This window comes from Pyrgilauda ruficollis, unplaced genomic scaffold, assembly GCF_017590135.1.
Source record: "Pyrgilauda ruficollis isolate IOZ18807 unplaced genomic scaffold, ASM1759013v1 scaffold2, whole genome shotgun sequence".
In the NCBI taxonomy this organism is placed as follows: Eukaryota; Metazoa; Chordata; class Aves; order Passeriformes; family Passeridae; genus Pyrgilauda; species Pyrgilauda ruficollis.
The window spans coordinates 7,808,788-7,831,757 of NW_024519206.1; the positions used below are offsets into that span (position 1 = coordinate 7,808,788).

A 22,970-nucleotide genomic window follows, 5' to 3' on the forward strand; every position below is an offset into this window, starting at 1 on the left:
TGTTTTTTGGGAGAGTTTTGGGGTGTTGAGGTTTTTTTGTTTATAATGTCACCATCTTCTATCCTTTTCATTTCTTTCTTCTTCAGAGGACCATCAAGCCTTTTTTTTTTTCAACCTAGGTTGTCCGAAAAGCTAAACAAAAAAAAGACTGAGTAGAAAATATTCTACCTAACTGATTGAAGACAAAGCAATACAGATTTCAGATTTTGCATGAAGTGGGTTAGTTTCACCATACAAATCTAATTCACTCAACTTTGCATTTTTGAAAAGCTTTTCTTGGGCCACATTCTGCATTCTCTTTTCTGATGAACACTACCCAAGGAATACTAATTAGAGTGCTTAAGGAGTAAGGTAAGCAAGGCTGGCAGAGTCTGAGCTTCTATTTACTTTCTGTTATCTCTGTCCAAATGTTCAAAGCAATATGGGTGGTGACTGATTCACTAGTTAAATTCAAAACAGCATGTGTGTACAAAAGGCTGCCAAGTTTCTCATGTATACTGCTATTTGTGAGAAGCTATGCACAGACAAAAAACAATCAGCCAGTTTCTTAATTTCATTTTATATCTTTATTCCCATTGTAAGTACTAACAATCACCCAAAAACCATTTAAATTTGGTTTGGATACACAATAGCATTAATCACAGTCTAGTTTCTTTTCTTTTTTTACTGCAGTTTTAGTATTTTGTGATCTGTTTTAGTAGTTCTGTTGTTGGTGTATTTGCTTCCAGCAAAATGGACTTTTCAGTGTTTGTAGATTATTTTAAAAGATTGCTAAAGATTAAAAAGCCATAATGCAATGATTAACAGTACATTAATAAAGCTTATTATCTTCCATTTAGGATTAGTACTAAGAATATTGGATGACTGACCCAAAACCTACTTTTTCTTGTGCATTGTCTCTTCTCTTTTCAAAATAAATCCATAAACAACTATAATATATTTTTTTTTATTACAGCACTTCATTGCGGTATCATTTTTAATTGGATTGAAATCCTCTTAGGAGAATGAGGTAAGTAAAACAACCCTAAAAAATAAAAGTTCTGTTTAAGCAAATGATGTTGCACAAAAACCAATGTTAATGCAGTATCACAGTGTATAAATTAGAGTGGATAGAAAACATGAAGAGTTTTCTAAATTCACCTTATTATCTGTGGAAAACACATCACAGATTGCATTTTAGTCTTCAAGCAAACAAGAATAACAAAATACAGTCAAAGAGACGTCTTTCATCATGTCTTTTAAAAGCCTGTGGGACAAATTCCTTCATCAAATTTATTAATGTAAAAGCACATTCAGAAAACTTATTTGTGAGAGCTGTCCTGTTAAATTATGAATACCAGTAATAAATTCTTTAGTTCTTCATTTATTTGTGTGCTCTGCATATGAACAGACATGAATATATGTATGAATAAAATATGCCTATTGTATAGTCATACACAGAGCTAATGTGAATGCTTATGTTGTACAATGTCAGAAAAGGACAAATTATTAATCAAAGCAGAGAGAAGAAAGAAGCAAAGAAGAAAGCAGATGCTGCACAAGAACTTTGTTAGTTATCTTTGCATGACTTGTGTGTGGAAGAAAATGTCTGCTTTGGAACCGTCTGATATCTCTTTATTTTATTTTGCAATGAAGGAAGTTTAGGACCAAGATCAGCTTCTAAAAGGGATTTAAACCAGAGATATAAATAGTCATGTGAGGGGAAAGGGAACAAGCAGGGAGCTTGTTATCCTAAGTTTTGTCTGAGCACCAGAGGGAGTGGAACATGGTGGGAATAAGGGGAGGGATGCTGTTTTTAGCGGGAAACTTACTGAACTGACAGCGATAGACTGAATCAGGGATTCACTGGACACTTTTCATGGGGATACTTCTCCAAGACCTTATTCCAGCCATATCAGGTATGTAAGACACTAACCTAGCCCCTTCACAAATTGCAGGAGAGAGAAAATTCCTGGGTCTGATGCATAGGGAAAGACATATGTTTCAGGGACGCTGCTTGTATTGCTCTTAGTGGCTGGGATACCTGGAGACACTCCACATAATAACCATTCACCATTTCATCTTCCTGCCCCAATGGTCTGCACTTGACTACCAATGCAGAGTACCTATGAATTCATAATGCTTGTTCTCCTTGCTGCTATTTACCACATGCATCTGCTAACCAGCAAGAGATGAGAATTGTGTTCTTATACATGAGTTCACAGACTCCTCCTATTTCAGGTGAGCTACAGGAGCTCTGAACAATGGCACATGGGCACTGGAAGAAGTGTAGCACCACGGAGCCAGAGCATACCACATCTGGAAAACGGGGGTTAGCACCTCGTTGTACCCCTGTGTATCTTTTCTTTGATTTGAGTTTACCTTCATTCCACAGAGAACAGGTACCTGACCTTTCCAACGCTTCCTGCAATATGCATTTCTCTTTATGGCAGGAAAGCTACACTCTGTAAGGAACTCTACATTCACTAGTAGGTGTTACAGCAGCAATTTTTAAATAATTTCACGTAAAATAGATGAGCGGTGCTTTAGGATTAATTGATCTGAAATAAAACTTAAGTCATGCAGTCCTGGAGTACAACACACACACATAGTTAAAGACAATTCTGTATGAATGGTTTGGTGTCCTCTGTGCACCTTTAAAATGATCAGTACCTTGAAAAACATTTCAGTATCATTCCTCACACTATATACCCAGTGTATCTCAGAATTACTTGTATTTCCTATTACACTTTATACATAATATTAGACTTGTATTTTAAATATCAAAAATATCCTATTAAATGATCGTAATAATAAATGGCATAAATCCAGAGTTTTCAACAAAGAATAAAATTATTTAAGACCTTTGGTGGACAGATCATGAAAACTAACATTTCCAAAAGCTACACATGATTTATGGTCTTATGCTACCAACAGCTGGCCAATAAGCTCTGGGTTTCTGTCCTTTATCAATGCCATGATAAGAGCAGCAGCAGAATTTACTGTCTCCTGAAGCAGCAAAGGGTCCTGGAAAAAAAAGAAAAGGAAAAATTAGGGAGTAGGGAAAACAATATTTTTACAAAAGTGGAAAAAGTAAATATTTAAAATCAATTTTCAATTATGCCAAATTACCATATGATTGCAGAAGAAACAAAGCTCTTTACTAGAAGAAGAACTTCTAAAACTTTTATTTTAAGGAAGCGCAATTTCATGGTAATAACCATTTTCTCCAATCTCCTTGATGCAAAACTGCTAGAATTCCATCTACTCAAAGACCACCAAAAACTTGATTCTGTCACTGGCTTCCTAACTGAATTTTAAAATCTAAAAGGCAGTAAAAATTTTGGGGTTGAAAACATGGAACAAAATACAGGATTTAATTGACTGGCATAGTTAAAGACCTGCAATTTTAAGCACCTACTGAGTCCAATCTGTAGTCTTCCAACTACTTGAATTCACAAAGGCATTTAAGCACTGGGATTCCAATGGTTTAGGCTGATTTTTGTATCAAATAACTTCAAAAAGTAGTCTGGTTTTGATAAGCAAGTATAGAAACCAACAGGAAACAGCAATAAAATGAGACATTGATTCTGTTTCTAATTGAGCACTCCAGCTCACATTTGAAAGATTCTTTTGTCTAATAACCAAGTTTTCTTAATTGTATGGACTACAAACAGTTGGCCTTTTGCTACCAGTAAGATTTCCATTTGTGCTCTGGGAAAATAGCAATAGGTGTAGTCAGGCATGGAGAAATCCCTGGAGCTAGAAATAGGAGAGAACAATTTCTGTGAAGCAACAGAGAAAAAGAAAGGTCTGCAAAACTCCAGGGTAGGGGGAATCTACAAAGAGATATCAAGAGCTGTTCTCCATAGTCATGATGGATAAAACAATAGGTTTTATCCATCCATTCATTCCATGATGGAAGCAACAGGTAAGGACTAGTATAGGTCCTTGGAAGAGATTAATGGATCAGATCAAGGAAACTCATCATGAGAGTCCTATACCATAAGACTCACATTCATGCAAAATATGGTACAGATAGACCTTCCTGCCTGGGAAGGACAATGGAGCAGTTGAATTCCACATCTTTTCACCTCTTTTTCTAAGATACTGCACAAAGGAAGAATTTGTAGAGAACACTTAAGAAATTTGGACTAATGGACAAAGAACAAACCGTTTCCACAACTTATACAAAAATACAATATCAAAACTTGCTTTTTAATAAATAAGGTAACTGCTGAAGGGACCTGCCTATTCAGCTAGCACAGAGGGGAACTGGAGACTAAGAAGTTGCAGTTGAAGAAAAAACTGAAAGGGAAAAGGTGTCCAAGGAACATTCTCAGTGTGGAAATAGGTCCAGAGGAGAGCTACAAAAAATTATGAGAGGGCTGGAGCATCTCTCCTATGAATAAGAGCTAAAAGGGTTGGGATTGTTCTGCTTGAAGGGAAGGCCCTGGGGTGACCTTATTGAAGCCTTTCAGCACTTGAAGAGAGCCTACAAGAAAGACGGGGTGAGACCTTTTACAGGACAAGGAATATGGTTTAAACTAAAATAGAGTCAATTCAGACTAGATATAGAGAAGAAAGTTTTTATCATGGGCAGGTAAAACAACAGAACAGTTTTCTTAGAGAGGTGGTGGATGCCCCATCCCTCGAGACATTCAAGGTCAGGTTGGTCAGGGCTCTGAGCCACCTGATCTAGTTGAAAATGTCCCCGCTTACTGCATGGAGGTTTGAATAGGCAATTAAGCTCTCAAGGACTCTTTGAATCCAAAATTTTCTATGATTCTATGATAATGCTCTTATTAACTTTTTTACTTATGTAAATGAAATTAAACATGCCAGTGAGGTAAATGGATTGAATTAGAAATAGCTAGTTTATAACTGATGTTTTTATAATTCCTGAAAAAATTATTTTTGTATTTGCCTAGAATTTTGTCCTAAATATGAAATAAGTAAATCACAATTTGTAACCTTGCAAAAGATTACACTCCTCACAAATTCATGTTATATATTCCAATATACAATAAAGTTATTTTTTAGAGTTCTAAAAACTGGTAGAATAAAAATGTTCATGATGTGTGCCTTGCTTGAGTGACGCCTTTTCAGTTAAACAAGGAGTGCAGAAGTCTGCTGAGGTCCTGCTCCTTCAGAACCTTTTGTCATGGGCCAAGGGTGCAAAGGCAAACTCAGACTTCATGCCCTGGTTCAGCAGGGCGCTCACTCCCCCATTTCCCATGGGTATAAAGAGCTGGATGAAGCACAAGGAGAGCGGAAGTCATGCGCACACCCACTCAGATGGCAAACGCTGCAGCTGCTTTCAAAATCCAGCAACGCAGTTCTTGCTATTCAGCAATGCCAAATCTCCTTGTGCCCTTCATCACTTTTTGTTCAGTTTATCTCAAGAAGCACTTCACAATTACACGCACTGTCTTCCAAATGGGCTTCCAGCCATATCTGAAGTTGGCTGGAGGTGTATAGAATTTTTTTTTTTCCATTTCACAAAAAGAAATAAAATACACCTGGCCCAGAATGCTCTTAATGTTTCTCCCAATAAATCTTTCCACATCCTCTGTTGGTTACTGGATTCAGTACACATTCCTTTGCAGTAATAAATTATTCAAGTTTCTGAACATAAAAGGAAACAAGAGAAAGAAATTTAACTTTCACAGGAGAGATTGAAAGTGACACCATAAGATTCCTTTAGACTGAAAAAAGCCTTTTCTAAAGCTAAATCTAAGGCTTTAGTGCTAATTTCCATGTTCTGAAGGAAAGACATGCAAAAAATTATGAGTAATATTTGGAAGGCAGGCAATGTGGCAGAGTAATGTGTACAGAAACCTGCATGCAGAAGTGGTCTAAAAATCACTGGAAGTGACTGCTGAATTGAAATTGGTTCAAAACCAGAAACATAGTAAGTAAGCAGCACAAATTAGAACTGCAAGCTTTACAGTTACTTCACTTCTAATAATCCGATTATTAATACTATCATTATAACTCTTCAGGAAACCTATTTGCCCCTGTGTAGGATTGGTCACTCTAAGTCTGTTTTTGGAAATAACCAGAAGTGGGGTTTTTTAAGGGAATATATATAATCTCATTTAGGATAACAAATGTAATAGAAAATATATTATTCTAAATACAGTTCCAGTTGATGGTTTAACTACCTCATGAAGTATATACCGAGGATTTCAATAAGGCAATCCTTTAAAGTATTTATCATAGGAATTATTAATTTTAGATTTGTGCTAATGGTCCTTCCCAATAACATTATCCCATTCTGATCTCAGGGTCACCCATTCACTGAAGAATGTCCAGCACCTGGGCCCAAGGAGCCAGCCTCTGTGTGCAGGAGAAATCAGTGCCATAGAAATGAAGTATGTGCTGACTTTAACTTGCTTTACTCTCACAGCCACAGTCTCACTAGAAGGAGGTAGTAAGTAACACGTTGAACTGGACTCCTCCAGGAATTTCAATTTGTCTATCCTGTATTCTTCTGAGAATCAAGACTCACTGTTATGATAAGAATCATTATTGTAGGATCTGATGGTCACTGTCTGGGCATAACTTAAAACTTTTGTTGATCATTTCTAGTTATTATCACAACCACCCACCCCAAAAAAAAACCAAAAAACCAACTAAACAAACAAACAAAAAAAGCAGAAAAAGTATTTTTAGCAAAAATTTTAGCTACTGAAAGGTAACATATTGTTCAATGACTAATGAAACAGCTAAACTATATTTTAGGTATTCTTTCTCGTTTCAAAATCCTGCTAGGACTTTATTTTATTTTAGGCCACCACTTTCCCTGTAAGCAGTTCTTTCCAACATAATTGGAACACCAGAAGATTTTCTAAAGAAATTTAAAAAGAAATAAAATGACAGGATTCAACAACAACCCAGGAAAGGAAAATAATCCTCTGGGTCTTTATTAATTTAAAGCTAAACCAACAAGTGAACATTTCAAGTTCCCTGACTATACCCTTAAAACACTCATGGTTTTGACACTACAATGTTATTTCTGGCAACAATGCTGATTACAGCTGATAGTGCCTATAGGGAAGCTTCAATAAGGATGCCAGGACAAACTTAATCTACCACACCTAACTCCATTGCACATACAGGCCTCCAAACTTCTTTTATATTCAATGGCATAGCACTAAATCTTTCAAAAATATCATTATTAGCTGCAGGAAGTCAAATAATCAAGCAGAACCATGTCCTCACATGTTTAATTGCCTGACGTGTTTGCCTGTATTGTAGCCACGATAAAACCCAGGATATCAGAGCAGGAGGATCAATACAAATCCTCCTGCAGCCCCAAGAGCTCTCGCTCGTTCCTGCCCACCCACTGCTCAGCACCACAAGTCCCAGGCACAGAACACCCTTCGGCACGCCAGGCAGTGAGTGCACAGCCCTGCACACACTGGACTGAGCAAACAGGAATAGTTCTGTCCCTCATTAAAGAAATCCTTAAAAAAGACTGTAACCTTTGAAGAAGACTTGAGGCAGTAATGACTTTAATGGATTAATAACTGAAGTTCCACGTGATCAACTGGTGTGCCACGAACTCCCCCCAAACCATTGTGATATTCGCTGTTTATTCATTTCATCCAGTTGATTTAAATTATTCTCCTGTAGGAAGAAAAAGCAACCTTCCCCAAACATTTCTTGGCTGTTAATAAATAGAAATTTATTAACTACATTTATAAGCTAAACCCAAAACTTTTACCACTTTATGTTTATGTACTTTGGAAAAGAAAGTATTCAGAAACACTGCCAATGTTATAAACCATAAATCCACATAACAGCACTTTGATTCCAAAATAAAATATCTACTTTGTTATTAAATAGTAAAAATATTCCAGTGTAACCATATTGTGTGATGGCTGTAACTCATACTCAGAATTTATTTGATGTAGACTTTCTGACTGTAGGGGTTCTCTGGTCTGCAGATTAAGACTGGGAATGGCTACAGGGACAGAGTTAAAGTTGTGTTTGGAATATGTAATCTGATATTTCACAAATGTGCAAATGTGAGGATATCTGAATACTTACTGACATTTCCCTTACAATTCATTTCCTTGCTTCAATCTGTTTAGGATTTACTTTTTTTTCCCCAAACTGAAACTTCACATATAGGCATTTCAATTTACATGTGTACTAGTTCAGTTTAAGATTAGTTTGAAAAACCTACCCTTGACCTACCCTTTTCAGCTCAAAAAAAGAAAGCCTCTGCAGGAATCACCTCTGTCTTGTACTGCCAAAAGAATAAAACTGCTGTGTTCCATTATTTGCACTCTGTCTTGCTCTAATATTATTTCACATTCCATTAAATAAAGTTTTTTAAAATTAGCAGAATTGTATAGTCCTGATTATATCGCTGACAGAAATCCTGAAAACAGGATTTAAAGACAGTACTAAACTTAGGCAATATCAGTATTAACATGGTTATGTTTGTACCAGGAATAAAAAGAGGGCTGGAGTATGTGCAGGCATGCTGGCATGCTCCTGCCCTTGCTGTTCCATTGTAAGCCTGCTCCCTGGCACAGTTTTGGCTCCCAACAGCTAACATGTTTCCAGACAATGGCTGGGCACGGTTCAGGGGACAGCACAGGCCAAGGAATGCTCCCAAGTGACAGGCTGAATGAGGCCACCCTCTTTTGGGAAGCAAGAATGTAGCCATATGGAGATGAGGCATGCTGTGCCCTTTAGCCCTAGGACAAGAGAACCACCCCTGGCCTGTTTTTCTTACCAGTATGGATACAGCCTACATACCACTGGGAAGTGACATTTGAGCCTTTCTGTCCCTACCAGATGCATCAAGAATACATAGAGCCACAATCCCATACTGCCCCCCAGACTGAGGCACAAATTCCATGTTGCTACCACATAAGCACGGTCATTAAAAAAATAAAACCTAACTACTCTGTAGACACCTTTCCCACTAAAACAGAGAAGGAGAGAGGGATGAACCACACTACAAGACAATAACTGTGCTGCAATGCACATTCTTGCTACCTTAGGGAAAAGGCTGGAGCCAACAGAAGGAACTCGTGCCCACTGCTCTTTTTCACAGTGTGGATATGGGTGCACAGCAGGTACACCAGGAGACATAGGCAGAAGAGAACAGTGCTGAAAGAGTCTCTGTTCTGGCAAGCATCTTAAAAGGGACTATGGTGGCAGTACAAGAGGAGCTGCTGCTACTTTAAAACTCACAGAATGCTGCAATTTATACTAAGGCTATACCAGATCCCTCCAAAACTCGCCTGGCATCACATACTGAGTGTTTTATTTGCTCTAAGAAACTAAGTGGAGAATCTAACCTCCAAAACCTCAACACTTGAAAGTTTCTTCTTCAATTAATACTTTCAATTGAAACAGTTATTCTGAAGAGGGACTGAGGTTCTTCCACTACCAGAAATCAATGATCTAACATGGTTTGTTGTTTAATCACACCATGAGGAATTCATCCATAGATTCACAAAGAAGCATTTTTTCCCCCTGAAGATATGTACTGGCATGCATCTACACATTAAAGCAACCTCCATTTCTGTAACAGTACAAATTAATCTGAGGTCTCCTTTCTTCTTAAAATGCTTCCACATCACATTTTTAATCCATGTGCCAAAGGATCTATTGATAAGTGTCATCTCATACATGATATCAATGCAACACTTTATCTCAATAAGAAGATAGCTATGCAGATCATTCTAAAAGATAAGGAAAGTATTTCTCTGAATATTTTTAGGTTTTCTTTCAAGTAATACATAAGTAATTAAGGTAGCACTTGAGTTCAGCTAGGCAGCTGGGTTCAAAATTACTTGAGCACATTCATAATTGAACGTCTGTATACACAGCCTTCTTTGCTGAACTAAGAAAATGCAATCAATTTTTCATTAGTGGATACTCCTCAAAATAGAAATAATTTTGAAATCCATATACTGAGGATGCAATGAGGACTGAAAAAAGTGAGTGGCACTGGAAGAACCAAGCTGTCACTGTGCTTATGTAGCTTAGCAGACCACTTAATTAGTGAAGCCTGATAGATCTAATTCCCTGCAGGTCAGTGGGCATACATTTATGATAATCAAGCCAAATCTGGATAAATTGTGCATAAATACATGAAACTGTACTATAACTCTCTCACACACTTTTGATCAGCCATGCTTCTTATAGTTTATACAAAGAAAATGGATAGCCATCAAAATTTAAAATGACTGTGTGAATCTACTGAGAACAAACAAATATTTACATCTTCTGGAGTCTGTGAGAATTAAGTCTCTGGTGCTTTTGCTTTTATCTTTTCATGTAAGATTCACAGATTTAAACCTGAAGGTAAACATTACTCTCTTTTTTTAAAAAAGTCCAACAAAACAGCACAAAAAAATAAACAAACAAACAAAAACTCAAATAGGATTCCTTTCTCTAGTATGATAAGAATAGACAGATTCACCCTAGATCAGCAGGTTTAAAACAGCTCCATTATCTACATGTTCTACAGCATGTAGGTGACCAGGGGTCAGTTCCCTCCTTCAGTTCTCCAAATCTTTCTCCCCCCCTGTAAAAAACACTGTTTGCGTGATCATGCCAAATGATCAATAAAAGTTCCTGGACCAAAAAAATTCTGTGAAGAGCTTGTTATGAAGAACACTTTCAGTACATTCAATCACTGCAGCTTAGGCAAGAGTTTTCATTCAGCACTTAGCCACTATCTGATTGAAGCTCTTCACAAGAGTGAGTGTGCCAGCAGTGACAGCACAATGCCTGTGAATCACCTTGCCCTCTAAGTTGCTCCAAAAACTATCTAATTCTAGAGCTAGCAGCCAGTTCTGCCAGCTGCATGGGACTGGTACAAAAGTACTGGCAGAAATAGACCATTTAACAGATGTGGTTGTCTGCAAAACTATATTATGTGTTTGAGGTTTCTTAAAGTGGTCTCTTAATACAGTATGTTACCTAGTAATTCTACGGTATGAAATGTATTCATGTTAGTATATGTTGCTGTGCTACCTACAGGCTCTGTGAGGTGCCACTCTGATAACCTTGCAAAAAACACCATCAGGGTTTTTAAGCAGAAGGAAAAAATTGTTCTTGTCATCAGTACAGGAAAGCTGAAATGCTCCAGAGGCACAGGAACTTTGCTTTCTGCTCTGACAAATCTGCACTCTGCGACCTGCTGAAATCCTAAGATTTGTCTGAAGTCGACTGAAGCTGTAGCAAGTCATTCCTCTGTTTTCAGAAAGCTGTGGATCAATCTGATAGCACTAACAAATTCAAGTGTAAGTGGGATTTAAGCCTTCCCCACAGCATCAGCATATAGAATCATAGAATATCTTCATCTGAAAGGGACCCACAAGGATCACTGAAGTCTCAATTCCTGGGCCTGCAGCCCCAAAAATTACTCAATGGGCCTGAGAACATTTTTCAAACACTTCTTGAACTCTGCCAGGCTTGGTGCTGTGACCACTTCAATGAGGAGCCTGTTCCAAGTTCCCAACCATCCTCTGAACCTTTTCCTGATATCCAACCTAAACCTCCCCGACACAGCTTCATGCCATTTCCTTTGGTCCTGTCACTTGTCACCAGAGAGAAGAGATCAGTGCCTGCTCCTGCACTTCCCCTTGTGAAGAACTTATAGCAGCATTCCCCTCAGAGTGTTTGTGTCGTGGGTTCTCTGCCGTCCTGTCCACTGCGCGAGTCTTGATTATCAATACTTCGATGGGTTGCAGCGTTAAGTTTTGCAGTTAGCCAGAAATACAGAGCAGACCCACCACAGAAAAAATGAGTTAACAGGTGCTGGCCTCCTGCAAAACATAACACCCTGATCACACAAATCATTTACAGACCACTGCACTTCTCCAGACACCAAGCAAAGACGGAGCAGCTACGGATCCGTATGACTGCATTTGACACGTGAAGCTAGTAGCAGAGCAAAGGCAGTTCAGCACAGTTTAGCTGGGTTTCTCCTATTACAAACAGAGAAATGCAGCACTTTCAAGCTCTGTTTCACTTGATGACTGTTGTTTTAGCCCTAGCTGGCAGTGAGAAGGAAGGCAAAAATGAGATTGTAGAAAAGACAGAGAGAAGTGGTAGGGGAGCAAGTCAGAAGGGGGAAGAGGAAAAATCACAGAGTTAAAAGTTTTAATAGACAACTATCTCAACCCTGAAAATATTAAAAAAAACCCCACTGCTAAAGATCAGGTGAGATTATATCCATGTCAGAGGCTCTGTCTGACAGGTAAACTGTGTCATATACTGCAGGTGAAATCAATAATTTTTAAAAAATCTTCAAAGAAGCACAAAGGACATTTCTACCCAGTGAGATCTGGGGTCATCAGTGGAACTGTATTACAAAAGAAAAAAATAAATTACAAAAAAATTCCAACATCTAGCTAATGGGAACAGAGGAAACAATACAGAACTTCTTCAATAAATTTATAGCACAACCAAAAAGTACATATTTAGGTTATATTCAACACAGTATATTTCACTATTAAAGGTTTTTCCTTTCTATACCATATTGCATTGACAACATAGATTGGTTTTGTCACTTTTCAAGAAAAAAATGAACACAGTAATTCACAAACATCTAAGCTGATAACGTTGTATAAGACATGAAATGCTTTGACTATCAGAGATTACAGAACTTGGTATACAAATGTGCTGCAACAGTTTCATATACTTTGTGACATACAATTTGTGATTGTGACTAGCAGTGTTACATAATATACAAATGTGCTGCAACACATTGTATATGTTTCATATCCTTTGTGACATACAATTTGTGATTGTGACTAGCAGTGTTACATAAAAAGACTGGACAACTTTTAATTAGTGACTAACAAAATTGTAAGGTTTTTGGAAAGAATGAGTGATGCATTGACTCTCCTGGGGGGATGCTAAAAATCAATGCAGAGGAAATGTGAGCATTTTCCTTTCTTCCAGTTTAAAGCACATTTTTCTTCCCTTCTATAAGTGCTAACTTTATATGTAATATTAAGCATAATAGACATCCAGATCTCCAAAATAAGAAGAGGCATGTGTCCATTCAGTCATTAAAATCTTTATTATACAACTCCTACAGACTGTGAATAATGTGAAATACAAGCATATGGCTGCAGTAACTAATTGATTGGAAACATTCCTTTCGATTACAGATATTTTATTTGAGATGGCTCAGAGGAAAAACCATATGGCCTTCTAAAAAACAACAACAAAAGTTCTTCTTTGGGGAAAGAAGTAAACAAAACCCAAGAGATACTGAGGGACAAAGTATGCGTAGACATGTGCTGGGCTATTGTTCACATCCAGCCTTGTGGCTTCCAAACTTTTAGGACGATAAAATCAGTTCAGTGGGGTAAAGGCCACATTCCAATCTTGGTTACAGAAATACAAACCAAAGCAATGACAGTATTACAAGCCTGGTTACTTTGCAGTTGCAGAGACTGAATTTCAACTTTAAACTCTATTTTACTACAGGAGATCTAATATGCAATTGGTTTTAAACTGTTCTCTCAAAATTTCAAAATCAGCTTTAAAGTGACTCAAATGTCAGTGTTTTGGGTAGCAAGACACAGTGAGAGGGAGTGGCTGTTCAGAAGCTCATTGTTAATCGTTTGATATCACAGATTTCCCTAATTTGATACTCTTAATTGAATCTAGCTAGTTGCATACAAAGTAGCTCTCAAGTTGCATCATCTCATCATTCTGTGAGGAGGGACTGATTGCAGAATGAATCATAAAAACTTTGTGTATAAGTTACACACTGAAATATAAAAACATCTTTGAATCACACCTGAATGTCCATCCTACAGCTTTCATCTTATCGCTCAGTTTCTATTTCTCTGACCGCATGCCTATGATGTTAAGGCATAGTTTATGTCCATCTCTGTCTTTTCCTCTCTATAACTGAGGCTCTACACCCTACTGGAATGCAAAAATAGAAATTCCTTGCAATTCAAGACTTTCATGTAAGGCCAAGCTAGTTTACATTTAACAAAAGAATGCAAAATAAATGAAAAAAACTCAAACAAAAAAAGCCCAACAACAATGAAAGAAACCAACACAGGCTGATGAAAAAGCATCCAGAAATGAGACAAAAGGTTGCAAGGACATGAGGTGACATCTCTCCTTGAAGAGTAAGAGGAGAGGAGTCAGCAGGGGTAAAACAAGTTACAACAGAATTTAGTAATAAGATTTATTCCCTTTGTCTCTCACACCAATATTAGGTTTTAACACATCAATTTTGCAGTAATTCTGATTGTTCTCAACATTCTTTTGCACAAAACACAAACTTGTTCCAGCTCCAAAGCAGTCTTAACACAGTGAATGTAATAAGCAGAAAAGGAACTTAAATTTCTTGCAAGCATGAATAATTCCATGAGCAAAGTACCTCTAAGTACAGGTATGCTCAAATACACTCAAAACTGCTGCGAATGGAGAAAGTGCATTTGTACTCTATTGTTTTCTTTGAGGTATTTTACCTACACAGTGTTTACCTACTCACTTAAGACTGGACAGTTTATCTGACCAGCACTCTAGGACATGAACTGAATGAATCCCTCCTCAGAAGGCACAAGGAAATAATAACTTCTGAAAATGTTGATCCAAACTCTCAGTTTCTGTCTTCTTTATTTCTTTGTCATCCTTAGTCCATAGTCTAAAGTCAGTGCAAATACAGCATCTGTCCTTTACTTAAAGTTTTCAGCTAAGCAATGGTGGGAGCATATGAATTTTGAATGATTAATCCTAGAGGAAGGGTGAGTCTTAAAATCTGGTGTGAACAGAGGTTCAGAAAGCAGCAATGAACAGTCTGCACCTAATCCAACAGACGGGGCAGGGAAGTATAAAAACACACTAGGAAACCACTGTGGTAAAGTGCTCTGTTTTCACTGGGTAGCCAAGAGGAATTGCAAACACCCAATGCTGTATCTTCCCATGGAAGTGTGTATGGAAGTAAAGTCATTTACTCTCTACAGTTCCCTGAGAGGAGGATGTAGCCAAGTTGGGTCAGACTCTTCTCCCAGGCAACCAGTAACAGGACAAAGAGGAAATGGCCTCAAGTTGCATCAGGGGAGGTTCAGGTTGGAAATCAGGAAAAAATTTTTAACAATAGTTAAGCACTGGAACCGGCTATTCAGGGAAGTGGAAGAGTCACCATCCTTGGAAGTATACAAAAAATTAGTAGATGTGGCACTTTGCAATATAATTTAATGGGCACTGTGGTATCTATCAATGATTTTGGAGACCTTCTCCAACCTTAATGCTCCTGCTGTGATGGCTGTTCTGAGTCTCACCCCCACCTGATCATCCCTCCACTATTAAATCAAATGGAAAACTCTCCTGCCACTAGCTACTGATTAAACCATGGCATAGCTGGAGGGTAAATAGCCAGTTTCCAAAAAAAACCCTTGAGTGAAGCCCAGTGACAGGAAGGCAGAAAAGAGCACTTAAGTTGCCTTGCAGAAAAACCATGGCAAACAGATAAAGCAGCTAGTAGCATTCCTCAGGGCTCACCAGTAAATCCTTATCCTTCAACTCAAAATGTATAATCCTTATAGCTGTAAGGGGACAGATGTGCTTACTTTTAGATTCTAGTTTTCTCTTAGGCTATGAGGGTCCAGCTACACCACAAAGATAGAGCTCACAGATGTTCTTTTACATTGAAATCAGAGTTTGCCAAGACAGACTTCTCTCTCTTTTTGCCAACAAGTATCAGCCCAAATCACGTAACACAATAGCCTGTCTATATACAAACAAAAGCACTCAAAATGAAAATATATCCAAGTGATAAAATTTGTAAAATAACAAAAAACAGTGCTTTTAGAAGAAAGGCTGTTTTAAAGTTTTAAAAAGAAACAGTAAGAAATAGAATAAAAAAAAAGAATAAAAAAGGAGAGTCCTGTTTTAGAAGATTGATTAATTTTACCCTTTAATTAAGATATTTTATTAAAAATAAGGCATATTAAATATTTTATTAGCTATGAACACATCTTTTTTCATGAGATTAGCATTCAGTGTTAAGTCTATTCTTCAGGTATGTTGTATCTTGAGTTGCATAACAGAAGAGACTAAGAGACCTTTAACACTTCCAATTAAACTGTTCCCAAAGTTTCCTTTCAAAAACCCTAAAGCCATCTTGTGCCTACTTGCAACTTAAAATATGTCTGTGACTGGCTGCACAGGCAAGTTTGGTTCCCCGTAGTACCTTCTGTACTAGGCATGTGAGAAACTATCTACAGAAGTCTCCATGGGCATGATTAAACATGATGTGTAAGAGTTTCTCACGCCACTCAGTCCTCACTTTAAAATGTGGGTCATCCAAAGCTAACTGAAATCCATGGACTGAACAAGTGACCAATGTTATTTTCATGGTGATGGATGGCATTAGTATTTTTCATAAGAAAATGGACCGCCATTTTTCCAAAATAATAAGATAGAAGAGGTGATATTGTAGACTGTCTTGTAGACTGCCTGCATGTGAAATGGTTTTGATTTTCACCTTTCCCTATAAAAACGGAATATTCGTCTAAGTTACTGTTGCCAGAGAATCATGGTAGTCATGAGACTTGTATAATTCACTCGCAAAATGTCTAAAATATTTTAAAATATGCTAATTTTGAACAATATTTAAACAAACTGAAGAATAATTTAGACGGTTTAACAAAATTGTTGGATTATTCTCTGAATATAGTCAAAAATGAAAGCAAACAGAACACTAATTAGCCTCCACTCTCATAGCAAGAATCTTGATAGCATCTAACCATTAGAGATCCTGGATGTAATACTGCTCAGGAATTTTAAACTGATTTTAAAAAGTCAGTACTCTGTTTTCATAGAAACTGCATAACAATAACAACATTTATGTTTAAGGGAAATGTAGTAGCTTAATTTTGTGGAGTTCTGGTCTTGGTATCCACAGTTACCAAGGAAACAATACTCATGAAAAGGCCAGTTACTCAAGTGAGAACACTGGATGGCAGAGATATGAATCCCAGCACTCACCATGTGAGCTCAGTTATGAGAGCCTGCAGAGTTATTATGTCATAGATTTGTTTGATAAAAAAGGAAAGGAATGTAGCTCTGTTTAAGCCTTATCCAGAATTAAAAACCACTTCTGCTGTTCAAATAATTTAGGTGCTAGTTCCAACTAGAAAGCACAACTTTTACTTTTTTCTCTTGACTCACTTATTTTTTTTCCTTCCAGCTTCAGTATTTGCTTCCAAATTCACAGCTGCATTTAGAAGTGCATGTATCCTTTTACATGGGCACTGATTTCACATTGTTCATCTCCTCAGCCTGTATTGATTAGATAAATGTGTGGTTTGGCTTTTCATGGACATGCTTTAAAAATTTCCTCCAGACAAAAGAAGTAAGCTCTGACTCCATTTCCACTAAATCCTCTCTTTATTCAATATCTCTTTTGTCTTCAACAAACTGTATTCCCTTGTGCCCACTCTTGGCCTCAGCTTTTACCCTGCTTGCTCTGCTTCCATAAATCTGCTGCCTATTCAGTCAGCAGAATTATGTCTGCAGCAGTACAGACATGCCACAGCCTCTTCTCTTGACACTCCAACTTGTCCTCAGTCAAAATGTCCCCTCCACAGTAACTGCTGAGGTTATCTTTCCATTACTTACTTGAAACTTACCTGGTAAGAACTTTAACTTTTGCTGCTTAACACCTTTTATATTATCAAAATGAGATTCCATTCTCCCAGTCAAACAAATCTAACAGCAACATATTCCTTTCAAGGTTCATTAGGAAAACACAGGCTGTCTTTTGCTTGAGGCTGTTTGTGGACTTGTTCCAGTCCAAAGACGGGACTTAAAAATCGTTTCTAAGTTACTGCATTTTGATTATTACCCACTGCTTTCTGTATACCCTTTCCTATAACCAGATCAGACACTAGCAGAAAGGATTTCCTGAACTGTTTAGACTAATCTTCACCTAAAAAAATATTCTTGTGTCCATGCCTCAGTGATTTACTCTTCTTATAACACTGTGCAGCACACATTTTTACAGTATATAAACTAGACAATATTATAGACAATGCTATAGAAACATGTAGTAGAAAAAACTTCCTGTCTTCCACTTCCCTGATTTTTTTTTTTAAATATTTGCTCTCTTACCAATATCCTGGACAATACAAGCAATGAGTTCCATAATCTACACTTTCAAGACACAGGTCCCACTTTTATAGAGAGAATTATCAAGTCCAAACTCACTACTGAAATCTTTTATAGTTGCAATTCATATATATGCCAAGAGTATTATTCTTATTAAAAGTAAATTATCTGACTTATTCTTCCTTTTAATTTTTTCAATATACTTTTATAGGATTCTAATACTAGGATGGAAATTTGAAATGTCAGTTTTAATTTTTATGTATTCTTCATGACCAATCTCAAAGCTTTATGAATATACACTAGAATTAATTTGTTCAAAGAAACTTAAAAAATGGTGTTGTACAAAATGGCAGCAATATCAGTTAGAGGCATTATAATTTTGTAATGACATTTAAAATGATTAATAAGGAAATCTCTAAATATCAACCTAAATGTCAGAAAAAAACATATTTTAAAATTCAGAGCTATTTATAAACTGTAAATATGCCAAAAATCATCTTTCCCTAAGCATTTCTAGATTCTTTCCACCTCACTAGGATGCATTTAGGGAAGTAATCAATTTTAAAAGCATTGTATATGAATCCTTGTTTCTGCAACTACCATCATATTAAGTAAATAAATCACAGAATCATCAAAGTTGGAAGAGACCTTCAAGACCAGCAAGCCCAGCCATCAGCCCAGCACCACCAGAATCACCCCTAGGCCATATCCCCCAAGTGCCACATCCAGACACCTCTCCAGAGAGTGTAACTCCACCATTTCCCTGGGCAACTTATTCCAATGCCTGACCACTCTTTAAGTGAAACATTTTCTTTTCTAATATTTAAATATATGGCAACCAAATTAATATTCTGCAGTCAGTAAATACCAGGATCTCTAAAGCCAAATCGGTAAGTAGAAGCAATCCTTAATTGTGCTTAATTGATAATGTTCTGAGAAAGCTGCCATGGACCCCAGACAATTCTCTGTGTCCTTGTGTTGGCCACTGTGATGTTATATTCTGCTTTGACTTTGGTATGTGCTTAAAGGAACCAATACTGTATTTACACAATAGATAATACATAAACTGTAATAAGTTATGACAAGCATTGTATTTCAAGACAATTATAATTTGCCTCTAGTAGATTTATAAGGCATGGAACTAAATACCTATTGAGTTGTACCACCCAAGAAGCACTGTTTTGGACTGAAATGCCTGGATTATATTACTGATATAAAATGGAAAATAAACATCAAAATAAGGAAACAAGAAATAGACTGATTTTTGAATGATGTCATTGCACACCAGCTCCAGGATATTAATTTTATCAAGAAGACTGAAGCTGTTTATAAAAGCAATTGCTATCAGTTACTTTTCAATTTCTTAAAAGTGTTAGGCAGAGAAATACAGTTCAGATGAAAAGAACTAGAGAAGTCTGATAAGCAGCATTACAAACCAGGAGTATTGCATGATTGTGAGATTCTGCCTGCACCCACTGTTTACAGCTCATGCACTAATATGGTCTGATTTGGTAACTTAGAATCTGAAAATAATAGTTTCTTAAAGTTCAGATATAAAAATAGTGCTCATTCATGACCAAACAGTCAAAATTCAAGAAGCTTAATTGCATGCAGTTATTAAAAAAGACAGTCCATGAATCCTTGTATTTAAGTCAAGTAATTCAGACTGCTGTGTCACTTGCAACCATATTTAAGGTTTGTAACTTGTGGAATCTTCTAAAGATAATTTTGGAATCAGTTCCTTCTCTTGAAAGAACTGCACAAACATAAAAAGCATCACAAAATACCAGAATAGATTAGTTAGCTACTGCCCATGTTGCCAGTCCCACCTTATGTAGAGAGACACATCCAAGATTCACATCAACAGATCATCAAGACTTGGTTTCATTTATTTAATTGGATGAAACCAGGTCCCAGCAGAGGCTCTCGGCAATAACAAACTCCCCAGCCTTACAGTGGGTAGATATGTGCTTTTGGGTATCACATGTAACAAACACCATGTACTTCAGGTGCAATAACTGAGGATGGCTTCTGGCCAGTGCATTGCATGGTTCTGGTGGCATCCCAAGAACAGCATCTTTCTTGGAAAGGTGTGAACGTGTCTGATATGAATTGCTCATTTGTCACAAATATATCCACAGTGCACTTAATGTGGAATTCTAAATCTTATTGGCTTTAAGACAAAGCATTATTGACAATTATCTGTATCTCAGATATAGTTTAAATTATTCTTGGTAAAACATGTAAAATGCATATTTCTTTTTGTACTATAAAAAAAAATTCAACTACATCTTCAAATGCGAGCCATCAGAAGTAGAAATCAGCATGAACAATGTGTTCACCCAAAGTACATTCTGTTCACCACTTCTGCTACCTGTCTATTGTTTTCTCTCTTTGGTAAATTCTGCTTTTCAGCTGTGGCTTCAGACATCACATGAAAAGTAAAGAATGAAAACCAGAAGTTAGAACACTATTGTGAAGCTTAAATGAGCAAACTATAGAATTCCATTACATAAATAAAAGTAAAAGCAGGAATCAGATTCCAAAGGCAATGTAAAAAAGGTGAAAAATCTGGCTTGATTAAAAACATTTTGGGTCAGAGTGTTTTTAAAATGTCCTTCTGTATAACATAAACAGTTCTGAGTGCTTATAGGGATGAAAGAGGGATGTAGCTACAAAAACTTTCTTTAAATTTGGACAACCAGATTGACATAATCCACAAGAAAGTCAGAATTACAAAACTAGGCAGCAGGAGAACAGCTCTTAACATAGTAAAATTCACTACTACATCAGATGAGAGAATCCAAAAATATGTCAGAATTAGACACAGATTCACAGAAAGACTTCATGATTTTCAAGAGATCTTGGACAGAAAAAGGGTGTGTGAGTTCAGAAGTACAACTTTCAAAATCCAAGGATACCTGCAAGTCAAGTAGTTGACATGTTTGACACTATTCTTCTGATATACTCTGCTCTTAGAACAACCAAACTGCTAAAACACAGAATCACTAAACCTAAAATCTATTAGAACTCTCTATATTAAGTTGTCTGACTTACTCTGTCTAACATTACCTGCAATAAAGTGGATGACTAAATCAGGAAGCTTGTTCCCCTCATGCCCCTTCAAAGATATAAATGAACCTCTCCTTTCATACAGTGATTCAGATCAGGAGCCTAACCTACAATTTATTTAGATATCATAGCTGGATGTAATAATCAAATAATCCATAATAAAGAAATTATTTTCTCTTTATAGGATTCCATAGAGAACTTCGTATTAGAAAATCTCATCTAGCAGAGAAAAATTCTTGTGTGGAAGAGGGGCATTTTTAAAAAATCTGTTCTAAAGGCAAACCCTGATACCTATATAAGCAGCAAAACACCAAACAAATCCCACAGATTCTTATTTTTCATAAATGCTGCACTTTGTCTGTTGTGATAACTTATGACATTACTACTTGAATAGTCACTGAAAATAAAAGCTATATATTGTAAAAAGTGTTGTTTCATCATAGAAATATATGTAATTCTGTGCCTGCATTAGCTGTCAGTCATGAACTGAAAACTACAATAGAATTTGATAGAATTAAATTCCTACAAGCGATACCTAAGACAAGGTTGGAGTTTGTTTAAATTGTACTTCAAAGCAGTTGCTATAGCTCCTCATTCAAGCAGCCTTGTATTTTCTGCCTGCCTTTCTCTTGCAGGTTTATTTCCAATTTCCCATTTACTGAGTGTCTGTATAAAAGTTCTACAGGTTAAGTAACAGATATATTCTTAAAGACCTGTGATTGTCTGTCTTCAATTTAATTAATTTGCTCAGAATCTTTGTATATAATGCAAACATAAGGAAATTCAGATTTCAGGCATCTTGATTCCATAGGTCAGTGTAGCAAAGAAGGTTCTACAATGCACAGCATTAAGTTCAAATATACAGTGGTTTAGTTTACATTAAAAAATAAGACTTCTTAAAAGAATTTATTTTTACATATTGTGTTGTGTTATTTTCCCAACTTTGTAAACTGTAAGTAGAAGATTTTGAAACTGAAAACACTGATCTATATATTTATATCTAGTAAGAATTCAGCAGAATTTGAAATATCTCCAATATCAGGATGGAGACAAAACAAATTAAAAATCTTTAAAATGGAAAAAGTTTCCATTCTTCCTTGTGGTCAGTAAAAAGGGTAGCTCTGCACATTAGAAGTTTCCATTTGCATTATTTACTACACCTATCCCCCAAGGTAAGGTAAAGCAATTAAACATGATCATTTAAGAGTCCTAACACCTAAATGAGCATAATCAAGTTGAGAAGTTCCATAAGCTTCAGTGCGGGTCAACCTAATATTAATCTAATTGTCATTTGATAAATGCCTAGATTTATTAAACAAATGACAGAGCATATCAGAAAAATGAAATATGCCTGCCAGATACTGTTGCTTAATTCATGGAAAGTATACAGTGAAGCAACAGATAAATGACACATAATGTATGTAAGTCACAGATACTGCCAGTTCACCTGAAAGTTCATTTTAATAAATGAACAAAGGAGCTCTAAAAATGCCTGCTGCACTACCTGTAACTGCATGAGTTTATTGAGTCTATTCCTAAGCCATACCTATAACACCCACTCAGTTAGGCAAAGACAATTGTTAACAAAAAAATATTTTCTAGTTCAATCTGCTCAACCCCTGCTACCAATCAGTATTCAACAGTGCACTTCCAAATTGCCTGAAGTCAAGTTTTCAAATTGGAAGCAAACATGCTAGAGGAAAGAAACTCGACTCTTCCTGTGCCATACCGTGTTTCCCCATACTTCCAAGTTTGAATCATTTCTCAGGAAGTATTTTTCATATCCCTTG

The 22,970-nt window shown here is 36.7% G+C and overlaps 1 protein-coding gene across 1 annotated transcript in view; it reads right to left on the reverse strand.

Annotated features, from left to right (window-relative positions):
• Positions 1–553: 553 nt before the first annotated feature.
• Positions 554–22,970, reverse strand: part of CRPPA (CDP-L-ribitol pyrophosphorylase A) — a 107,306-nt gene continuing 84,889 nt past the window's right edge. Inside the window, exon 10 of the mRNA XM_041466752.1 lies at positions 554–3,006. Coding sequence (XP_041322686.1) covers positions 2,902–3,006 — 105 coding nt within the window. The 3' untranslated portion in view covers positions 554–2,901. The remainder of the gene's footprint in view (positions 3,007–22,970) is intronic.